A 12,368-nucleotide genomic window follows, 5' to 3' on the forward strand; every position below is an offset into this window, starting at 1 on the left:
CTTCCTGAACGTGGTTCGTCACTTATTGATGTACGACCACGCTTAAATTCATTTACCCAGTTATAAACCGTTGCTAAGGCAGGGGCAGATGTGCCATGAACATTTTTTATCTCATATGGAGTTAAACCCTTTAAATGAAAATGTTTGTTTACCGCTCTGAACTCGTTTTTTTCCATTTTTCTTAACGAACATTTTTTTTTTCAATTGGTTATCAAAACACGTAAACTCAGAAGATGTGGACTGTGACTACACCATATATCTAGTCGGGAGTGGTGCTGACTGAAAACAGATGATTTGGAGCGATTCGCGCGCCATCTGTTGGTCATTCTAAGGACTTATTGAACTACCCTCGTATTAATAATGACGTGCTTTCCAGTTTATTCGCTTAAGTTGGCCTTCGATTTTACATAATCACCCATATTTCAAGTTTCCTTTTTTACTAATTTGTTCAAAAAATCCCCATAAGTTTATGGTAAAAGTAAAAAAGTGTCGTGTTCATTTCATAACCTGAAAGACATTAATCATTTTAGGGCGCTTGTTCTGACCTTGGAAAAGTCCAAGAAAAAATATCAATCAAGACTGAAAAAAATGGAGCAACAAATGATGGGAATGATGGAAAGTCATGCAGCACAGGTAAATAAAAAATGAAGTTAATAGATAGATCGACTTCGAACGATTTTTTTTCGATTTGTGCTTAGAATTTGAGATGGATGCTTGGAAATGTACGGCTAAATTTTTCGAAGCTACCGATACAAGATAAGGTGTCGTCACCAGCACGTACGCAATTATTAATGTAATGAGCAATATGGCCAACCCCTTAACGTTCGATGCCCTAATACAATAGATTGCGCTCAGACAAGCACGGTTAACTTTTACATTGAATTGTATAGCCGAAAGAGATCAAACAATTAAAAACTTTATGCTATTTCCAAAAACTGAGCTCAAATATTATTTTTTAGTAATAATAAGAGTAAAAGTATCTTATTATTCCGAAAAAGTTCAGAAACATGCAGCTCATTATTAGAAAAATTTAATACATGGATCAATATTCTGAACTTCTAAATTTTATATTTAATTATATAATGTATTTGGTTCTTTTATACTAAATAATGGTTTGTGTTTTAAAGTGTATAATTCTTATAAATTATATACCTTGTTATTTTTGTATCATTTTTATAAAAATTACAAATGAATTATATGTTATATAATATTTAAATTTTAAATCTCTAATGATAAATATTTTTTTTTCAAAAAACAAAATTCAATTCAATTCTCGCTTTAACGTTGAAAAAGTGAGCGAAGCAAAAATGCTAGAAATTTGCACGTACTACATAATTCTTGAAAATTTCAAATAATTTCAGATAGTTTAAATAGCTGATGCAAATTTAAATAATTTAACTATCTTAATTAGAACTAAAAATAATATGGTTGTATATTCATGTGAAAAAAACAATATGTTAAATTTTACCAAACTTTTAACGGCAATTGGTTGAGGAATATTTAAAGTACCTTAAATTTTTTTCAGAATTTCCACATTATTTTTTTAATAAAAAACATTGTCCCAAAGTATACACTCGTTAAAACCAGTCAAATTTCTTTATTGTTTATAGCCTTTTGTTGTATATAATTAAATTGAAAAGCGGTACTGATGAATAAACATATACTTATACAGAGAAAAATATTATTTAACTACGAAATGCTGCACTTTTAACCGATCACTGCACCAAGCACTGCTCTTTAAATACACTGGTTCAGATTCAAAAGCTTTGATCATCTGCTCTGGCGCAAATGTCAAAAATAAATGAGGGTTGTTACTTGTAGCCTATGTACCAGGTGTGCAAGTAGTGAAATAGATTTTCCTTAATTCAAATTATGAATTTTAAGTATCAATTCTAAATGCGAAAAATTAATATGGCCTTTCTTGGGCTATTTTAAAGTTTTAAAGCTCTACAAGATTATCATAACAACCTTTTGAATTTTGTCGAAAAGTCGAAAATTTAAATTTTGATAAAACTAATCAACCAAAATTGCGGCACCCTAAAAAGATCTACAAATTTTTCTATCAGTAATTTTTTGATAGAACACGTAGTTTTTCTTTTATTCGTAAAAAATATAATTAGAAATAAAATAATTACATTTTTGGACAAAACACACAATCTATGAAAAAATGAATTGACAAATTTTCTCCTAAAAAAAGATCTACAAATTATTCCTGAATATTTATTTGATAGGACGCATAGTTTTTGTTTGAATCATAAAAAGAACATTAAAAATAAAAAAATAAAATTTTTTTTGTAAAACGACACAATGTAAGAACGAAAATTAAATGGCAAAAGCTGTGCACCCAGAAAGGATCTCACAGTTTTTAGATAGGGGAGTAGATTTTCTTTTAAGGGTGTTTGTTACATCCGAATTCGATTTTTTTATAGGTACGGCACTGACTCAATACATATTTTTCCGAAGGATTTCAGAACGAAAGAAAGAAAACTTGTAAAATATTCAGAGTTTTGCGAGATCCTCGAATCCATAAAACTTCGAAAAATAAAATAAAATTCAAAATCTACGGTTATGGCGATTTCAGGTACCTAAAAATTTTTCTAAAAAATGTAAAATTGGGATGAATATAATGTATCTTGTAAAAAGAAAGAGATACGTCAAAACGGACGAAATTTTCAGATACACCTTTAAAGTCATTTAGTATATAAATATTAATAATTGAATTTAAGTAAAAAGAAAATATACATAAATAAATATAAATAACCTGAGAAATATAAAAGGGATTATGTTTTATCGCATTCCATTCTTTGAACATGATAATAGTATTATCCGTCGAACCCAAGTTCTGACTATTTCTGAACATTTTTTCATGAATTCCGACTTTTCCTCACGATTTCTGTCGAAAAAAGTAACAAAAGGGAACAGAAATGGTTAGAAGTCCTGACTTTTTTCTGCTGATTTCTGACAAGGAGGAACATTGACATGCAGGTTCTTACTAAGCACCAAGATCTGGATGAAATGTATGCCTTCTTTCGTGATGATATCTCAGTGTAGTCCATTCTCTGGACCATCATTTATTCAGTTTATGGTTCTGCGAGAACTTTGGCTGATTCAAATCGAAGGCTAAAACTGACGATGGATCAAAGGACCAAAAGACGCTTACATCAACTGAATAAAAGATTGGAAACGCAAGTCATAATGCGGGCAGTGTTCAGTGTATAATTGACTGCATGACATCTGATAGACCTTTCACGGAAATGATTGGAAAGTTCGCCCAAGAACTGAGGGTCTACAATCACACACTGAACAAGTCAAATCTGCTGACTATCAAACAGCATATTGTTGACGAAATAAGGGTATTATCTGACGCAAGAAGGCGAACACAGAAAAGTGAGAGATAGATTGTATAGAATTAAAAATATCTCGCTGACCCATCGGGCCTCTACACCGTACTCCCTGTTTCTGTCAAAAATCCACTAAAGCCCAACGAGGTAGATACTTTTTAGAGAGAAGTTTTCAAGATACCAAAAACATTGTTGTTGAAAGAATAGACACTAAGAATATCATCCGCTTCAAGATATTTTGCGAAAACCTCATAACATCTGAGGAGGAATGTCCATAAATCCCTCCCGAAGAGGTAAAAAAAGAACTTAGGGGTACGAAAAACTTTTCTATTCCGCAGAGACTGATGTTAAAACCCACTATAATTATACCGAAAAAGGCAACTGGTCCAACCCAGAGAATTACAGGTCAATAACTTATTTGAAAGTACTTTATAATATCTTCATAGCTCTCCTATACAACAGGATTGTTCGACGAATTGAGCCTGTATGGAAAGAGACGTACGAACAACGTGGCTTGAAAAAAGGTCTGGCAGGCTGCCGAGATAACATACTAATTGACAGGTGCGTCTGCAAAAACACAGCAGCACATCAGCTCATCCTGCCAATGCCTTCAACCACTGAAAGATTTATCATCTTTCTGTTGCAAAGCTTAAAGTTACATTTACACATAGTAAGGTACATAGAGACAAAAATTTGGAAATCGTGATTTACTATCTTATCTGGAAATCCGTGTGTGACTACGAACAACGTCAGCTTCTAGAGGGGTGTCTTTCAGGGCGTTAGCAGGAGCTTTCTGCTTTTTTGCATCACACATTATCCTCTATTTCTCGTAATACGAAATTCTTCGGGATAGCTCTGTGGCGACACTAATCATCGCGAGTATAAAGTCACTTATGTATTTTATATAGATGACCTAAAGATCTATGCTTCTGGTAAAAGCAAATTCAAAGTGCACGTATAGGAACGTATACGTAGATTCCCGGTTCTACTCTCTTCGTTTGGGATGTTTCAATGGATGAAGAACAAGCTTAGGGTCCTTGATATCACAACACATAAGATCATGCATATTCATAAAAGTTTGCATGTCAATTCGTCTGTTCCGCGATTATACATCTCACTCCGCCAAGGAGGACGCAGACTTCTGAATCTTCAATGTCTTCATAACTGAGTTGTTCTGAGTACAGCTTACACCGTTTCAAATAGCAGAGATCCTCCTAAAAATGGTCAGGATATAAGAGATAATTTGCAAAGGAGTTTTCCTTTACAAAGCCGCGGAGTAGGGGGCCGAGATCCTTGGCATGAATTTTATCAGTAGAAGTGAGTTTAGTTCAATACTCTATCTCTCTCTATATCTATATCTCTACAGACATCATGATGCAGCCCTAAGAGTCCTTTATTACCATCTTTGTCGACCTTACGCTGTTGGCTGCAGCCCTTCCCCGCCCAACGCTCCTAGGAAGAGAGAGGCAATTGTCTAAAATGAGAAGTGCCGAATTTTCTGGAACTACGATTTCCGGACAGCAGTCTTCGTTACACACTCGAGGCCTGATATTTTTCTCCAAGACTTCGTGATAGAAACAATATTTGCGATCGAATTCTTTGCTCTGGTCGACTATAACATCACTGCCAAGGAGAAAGGAAAGGGAAAAGGAGGAGAGATATCACGACCTTCAACGAGAAGTGCAACGACTGTACCCAAAATTTTCGGTTAAAGTAATTGTCCTTATGATAACTAGTTCGATACCTTAAAACCATACCCGGGTGTCAAAAATATGCCAAGGCACTTGCAAGGTGGGTGCAGAAAGCTGCCACGCTTGGGTCGCTTCGTGTCCTAAAGACACAAGGGTTTCGTCGGCCTGTCATTGTGATTTCATCGTACCTAGTGCCCGCCCGTCTCACGATCTTGACACGTGACCATTTGTTTGATTTACCGCGGTCCTACTGGGAGCCAGTAAAATTACAGGATACGATGAAATGACGACAGGCCGGCGAAAACCTCATGTGTCGTAAGGACCTGAAGCGATCCAATGATAACAGCTTTGTGCATCCATCTCGCAAGCGCCTTGACATAATTTTGGCACGCTGGTGCGGCTTTAAGGTTACGAACCAGTGACAGTTTCGAACCTTCGAGACCATCGATCAAAAGGACAATTACTTTAACCGAATATTTTGAGAACAGTCGTGGCAGCTCCATTTTGAGGTCTTGACACCTCTCCTCCTTATCCTTCTTCTTAGCAGTGATGTTGTAGTCGGCCGGAGCCAAGAATTCAATCACGAATATGGTTCGTTTCTCGAAGACTTGGAGAACGATGCCAGGCAATGGATGTGTACAACGGAGAAGGCTCTCCAAAAATTTTAGTAATAAAGCACTCTTAGCGCCGCATTTTGTCTGTCGTTAGAAACTTTTATTGATACATATTCAAAAAGTAGGAAGAATGCTAAAAAGTACAAAGGACTTTCAATGCAAATGTGAAGACCAGAGGAATACAGTTCTTGAAACACCCATATAACTGATATTGTTTTATTATGGCTCCAAAAAGTATTTTTAAACATAAATGTGAAAATCCTTTTCAGGAACAAAATCATGTAAAATCAAAGAAACTAAGACATGTATCGTCTAGTATAAGAAAGAAGTTTCCACAGATTGGAAAAAATTTAATGATTTGTTCAAATTGCAGGAAACGATTCAGTCAATTTGATGCACATTCACCTCGAAATGAAGTTAACCTAACTGAGAAGGATGAAACACAAATAGATGCTATTGATGAAGGACAAGTAGAAAAAATGGACAAAGATCCAGACTTTTTATTATCACCAATTACAATGACGAATGTAAGGATGATTATCACGCAGCATGCGTTGATAATCTGATTTAAATAAAAGAATAGTTTGCGGAGACTGCTGACCCCTTAGAAAATAATTTGTTTCTAACTCTGGCACCTAAATCATGGGGCCGCAGGAAATTAATTAAGGAATTTAATACATCTGAACGGCAAGCTAAAAAAAGCCAAGAAACGTGTGGTCAAAAAGGAATCCTGGCATCGCCCGACCCGAAATTGGAGAAAAAATTGCCAGTGGAAATTGAAATTTGAGAACAGCATTTCTACGAGGACGATGATAATGTTGCTTGACGTCAGGTATGAAGGGCTTTGTATCAGTAAAACTAGAAGATGGCTCCTGTAAACAAGTTCAGAAACTATTGGTATTATGGAATCTTGCAGAGTTATTTCAGCATTTTCAAACTGAGCTTCCAGAAGTTAAAATAGGATTTTCTAAATTTGTACAGCTTAGACCGCGCCACTGCGTTCTGTCCGTTGAAAGTAGCACGCATTCGGTTTGTGTTTGTGTCCATCACGAAAATGTTAACTTAATGTTGGATTCAATAGTTTTAGAATGGTTGAGGGAAAATTGCGGCATCCTTTTAAAAGATTATCATGATTGTTTTAAGTTAATTAGTTGCAAAACTCCTTCAGAAGCCTGCTATTTGAACGAATGTTAATCTTGCCCCAAGTTAGATACACTAAAAGAATATCTTAATAAAATTTTGGATGAAAATTGTATCACTGAAGTTACATATTCATCTTGGAGACACACTGATAGAAGTTTATTAAAAACCCAAGTAGCTGAAAGTAATGATTTCATAGAAGACTTCTGTAACCAACTTTTGAAGTTAAAATCCCGTTCATTTAATGCAAAACAACAATCACTGTTTATGAAAGAGCTTAAAATTAAGCTACAAGAGGGTGAGTTCTTAATTCAATTTGATTTTGCGGAGAACATCGCTTTCGTTGTGCAAAATGCTATTCTTTACGGATGCAGCAGGGCCAGCATTTTAAAAACAAGTACAGCTCTGCCAACCTCTTGCAACATGAACAAGATTTTGGCTTTCCTGCATCAAGACACCTTCATGCTACCGCTCATAGAAAATGGGCATGTGGTGTTATTGGCGAAAATCTGAAACGACTAGCCGCAAAAACAAGCTTACAGCGTTCATCGGAAAACCAGATTCTAAATGCTTACGCTTTACTTGCATGGACACGCGAAAGTATCAAAGAAACGGTTGTACTGTTTAGTTCTAAGGAAAATTACAATGAGATGACCTTAAAACTTCAAGATAGATTTAATAAAGCAATTGCGATTTTGGGCACAAAACAATATGATGCGTTTCTTCCAAACAACGAAGGCAAAATCATTGCTAAAAGAATTGGATTTTCTATAGATCTTTCCGAATACCTTACAAAGAGAAACGTAAAACTATTTTCAAAAGAGAAAACCCCTACTGAAAAAAGTAGGTGGCGTCTAAACGATAAAGTATCGTTTAAGTAGAAATTCAGAAGTCGCATTGAGCTCCACTCGAGCGCGTAAGGGTGGCGTTTGGCGAGCTACAGGATGCCTCCATTCATATTTTGTTCTGTAACTCGAAAACCAAGCCTCAGCTCATAATTTCCTTCGGAGGGATTTTAGTACATAAACTAAGGTTAATTTTCAGTCTATTTATAGCAAAATAAAGATGGTTGAAAGTTGAAAAAAGTATTTTATTGTTTATTTTGAAAAATGTTGGTCAAATTTTGAGTTTGAAATTTATTTTTTATTTTTATCCTGCCTGCCTATAGTAGATAATAGTTACAGGCATTCAAAGCTTACGGTGCGCATCCATACGGTATGGAGCATCCTATCCAATAGGACAATAAATTGACCAAATATAAACCCGACCAGAAAACCTAAAGTTTTTAAGTGGGGTCACTTGAGAAATAATGCCCCACATGTTGTATTTAACTGCTCAATAATTTACATGTAAGAATGGAAAGTACTAACACTTTTCAATTGAACAATATTAAATGAAATTCAGATAAACTGCAAAATTTAGAATTTTTAACTTTCATAAATTATGGAGTTCAAAGATTCAGATTCTATTACAAAACTATAAGACCACATTATTTGCAATGCTCTAAATTAAAGAATCAATCGATGATCTTTAAAATTTTCTAAATCATATTATTTTCAGCAATTTCGGGATTCCGGATTCTATAACCTCGCATAAAATTTGCCTGGTCGCTTTGGGCTGCTCGAGTTGGTTCCTATGGCTTAAAAATCAGTTTTCGAAAATTCAACTTTTTAACCTATCACTTTGTAGGAAATTTAATGGCGCATCTTTTCTCTTAAGAAAAAAGTTCTATCTTTTACCGATTCCATAAGAAATCAAAAAAACTGAATTGTTCTGAGAGGTAAATTTACTAAATATTTTCACTTCAACTTGCTCCAAAAGACAAAGTTCTTAATATTTTAAGATGAAAATTTAAGAACTTGTCCTTCAAACTATTTTTAAGATAATGTGCAATTGAAAATTTATTGGTTTTGTTATAGAGGGAATTTTGAGTAAGCCTAATCTTCCAGTGAAAGAAATGTTTATTAGAATATAATAAAGTTATCTGAAAAATATTATCTTAATTGAATCATTCGTTTGCAAAAAAAGAATCATTCAAATAGCATTGATCGAGTGCGTGAGAGGTGATAACTTCGGAGCCTCGGCCTGCTCGACCACAGCTTCGCGTTACGTCTTTGGGCCCCTGTACTAGCTACTCTGCTTGTTATTTATGATCGTATTTTTATTTCAATTTCGGAAAGGACATTTTAAAGCCTTTAAAACATTTAAACGAGCTACCTGGACCTTTAAATACATTATGTATTCTAGCAGGCTGAATATATAAATTCAAAATAGGAATATGATAAATCATATATCATTATTAATCATTTATTGAGTGCTAACGTACAGTTATAAACTTTTAAATATTAAGAATTATTTAATAAAAGCTTCAAAATAATATTCAAAATCTAATAATGTAGATCCAAATATTCAATTGTACTATTATTCAGTTGCATTTTCTGAGACTTAGTGGAATTATTACTGTTACTCTTATTTTTACGAAAAAAATATTTTGGATTAATATTTGGAAACATTAAATTTTTAATTAACTTATTTCTTTCTCTGCATTGGCCTGCGCAAAACGTTTCTAAACACTTATTGAGTGCTGTGACACCTTGTGCAGTTCCATCGTGTTACACTATTTCATGGAAACCCATTTGAACAGTTAATATTACCCTACTAGTAGTACTATAAAGTACTCTTTTGATTGATCTGGGAAAAATATACGTGGCTACTTGGGTTGCGGATCGATCACGGATCAAATACCTTTAAAACTATAAAATTGGCCCATCAGTTTTAGAGAAATCTTGATTTTTGGAATTTGGTGTATACCTTCTGAAACAAAATTTGTTTGAAGGTGTTACTTTGCGTAAACACAACTGGAGCAGCTCATTTATGCTCATCCTGTTACGCCTTAGAAATGGCGTGACATTTGCTCAATTTTTACTTTGGTACGTTAATGATCTAAAAAATAATTAAAATAATACTTTTGTGGACTAATGTACTAAATTCGATTAAATGAAAAAATTACGTATTGGGTATTTCACACAATATTTGCCACCAAATTTTTTTTACGTAAAATATATATTTTTTTCTTGTTTAACACTCTAAAATAGTCAATACGTATGTTTTACTGCAATATAACAAGCAAAGCTTTCGAGAAAATTTTTTAAAACATTTTATGTTCATAAAATAGTAACTTTTTGCAATTGCTTATACTTCAATATTAAGCAAAGAGATAAAAATTCATACAGTAGATAAAATGTGGGTCTTTTCCTCAAATTTCAATTAAAGTATACTAAAATCAACTTTAATTATTTATTTAATATAAATAAAATATTTATAAACGAATAAGTTTTTTCAATTACAACCTGTTTTTTAATTTTTTTATTTTAAAAAGTGGACTAAACGTTTTTCTTGATCTGGTAAAAATTTGGGAGTGGTTAGTCAAATACTTTTGAATCAATGAATTTTTGAATAGCGGCTCGCGCGCTTGAAGTGTACCGCAAGGCGACTCACTCGGACTGGGACTCGACTGCCTACGCGACAAGTAAAACACAACCATCCACTTGCACAATCGTATATTTTTATGTTGTTAATTTAACATATTCAAGATTCATTGCTATTCAAAAATTTGACGACCCATTCCCAAATTTGTATGAGATCAAGAAAAACGTTTAGTCCATTCTTTAAAATAAAAAAATGAAATAAAACACGTCCAAATTGAAAAAATTTATTTGTTTATAAATATTTGATTTATATTATTAAATAAATAATTTAAGTCGATTTTAGTATACTTTATTCGAAAGTTGAGGAAAAGGCCCACATTTTATCTTCTGTATGAATTTTTCATATCTTTGTTTAATATTGCAGTATAAGCAATTGGAAAAGGTATTTTTTTATGAACATGATTTTTTTTTATTTTCTCGAAAACTTTGTGTGTCATATTGAAATAAAAAATACGTATCGAATATTTTTGAGTGTTAAACAAGAAAAAAATATTTTACATAAAAAAATTTTTGGTGGCAAATATTGTGTGGAATACCCCATATTTAAAATATCATTTAAATGCAAAAGTGAATGCTTACGTTTTATAGTAGGGGAGAGACGGTGCGTTTGGGGCAGTAGAACGATCGCACGGTTCCAATAGCGCCAATAGCAAAATGTTCGCACCTAACAAAAAAATTACTGTGGCAAAATGTTGTACGATAAATAGTTTTTGAACTATTGAGAGTTGTAAATAACCAATGGGAGCCCGCTATTCCCACGCGTATATCTGCATCTGCTAGTATTAATGTTCGATTTACATCACTCTCTCACATTTTTTTTTTAGTTTTTAGTAATTTCTTGCACCAAATTGTACATAAAATAAGTTAATATCACGAACTTGTCGCGTGATTATTATCCAAATATTGTGTTGTCTCAGTAAAATCTTGGTTCGCGACAACAATTTAATTCTAAAGAAATGTATTAGCACAAGCCACAAATTTTCTGCAACAAGGAAAAGAAAAGAGCCATTTACCTACAAAAAAGAATTTTTAAGATGAAATTCGGAGCCAGCATCCAGAATTAGTGCTTTAATTTCTTTACAATACGCAATCAATTTCGCTGAATCTAAACAAAAATTTGTTTTGATACTTGTGCTAATACATTTTCAAAACAACATTTTTGCTAAGAACCACAATTTCACTCTGAAAAAAAAATTTTACTATAAATTCACAAAAACTTCGTGACCTTGACCTATCGTATGCAAACTTTTGTACAAGACAAAAAACTCTTATACACTTAATAATTGGGCCTTTTCGGGCCCTATTAAGGTGCTGGCTGGCACAGCATGAAAATCAAATTTTCAAGAAGTACTTAAACTTTTACCTACGCAGATAAATCTTCAATTAAAAAATATCAGTTTCCAACAAAATAGTTAAACTTTCAACCAAAGAAATGAATTTTCAACTTAAAAATAGGAATCTTCAACAAAAATTTATACTAAAATAGATGAATATTCAAATTAAAGACAAATTAAAAAAACAATAGTTGAATTTTCTTCCGAAAAAGATTTCAATAAAGTTTCCTGAATGTTTTAAAAATTGTTGGCTGGGTGCGTTTTTTACTCATCATGTTTCTTTGGCGCGTAAAGTTAAATTAATAATTGCTTTCTGTACAATTATTGCATGTTATTTGTTTCATGAAATAAAAGTGTCTCGACCCCCCCCCCCCTTGAGCCGTTACGGTTCGTTACAGGGTGTGGGGTAGGTCTTAGAGAGAGTCTATAATCCGTTACATAATTTAAATACGGCCCGTTATTGTATTTTCACATTTCCAGCCCTTTTACGATACGGAATAACTGCATCGCTTGAAGTATTTCTAAATTAAATAATTTTCTGATAGTTTTTTTATGCAAGTTCCAAAACCAGTTTCAGACATTAAAATAGATTTATAACATTTTTTTTACATTGTTCATCATCTGTAACCTTTGCTGAACTATGCTACGCATATTTCTTTAAAACTAAATTTTTAGAAATATTTCACTCACTTCAAAAGTAATGATTAGATTTAAAAAAATTTAATCGGTATAGCAGTTATCATTTTATTTTTTTTATTTT

At 33.2% G+C, this 12,368-nt stretch overlaps 1 protein-coding gene across 18 annotated transcripts in view; it reads left to right on the plus strand.

The window, feature by feature from the left end:
• The window catches only part of LOC117174633 (colorectal mutant cancer protein), a 323,721-nt gene that overhangs the window by 140,873 nt on the left and 170,480 nt on the right, over positions 1–12,368 (plus strand). For 15 of the 18 annotated variants that reach the window (XM_033363896.1, XM_033363905.1, XM_033363907.1 and 12 more), the window contains one exon: positions 531–633. In XM_033363896.1, the coding sequence (XP_033219787.1) occupies positions 531–633 (103 nt within the window). Of the gene's footprint in view, positions 1–530; positions 634–6,019; positions 7,785–12,368 lie in introns of those variants that run through there. The other 3 variants (XM_033363904.1, XM_033363899.1, XM_033363910.1) reach the window with 3 other exon arrangements.

Source organism: Belonocnema kinseyi, chromosome 6, assembly GCF_010883055.1.
Source record: "Belonocnema kinseyi isolate 2016_QV_RU_SX_M_011 chromosome 6, B_treatae_v1, whole genome shotgun sequence".
Classification (NCBI taxonomy): Eukaryota; Metazoa; Arthropoda; class Insecta; order Hymenoptera; family Cynipidae; genus Belonocnema; species Belonocnema kinseyi.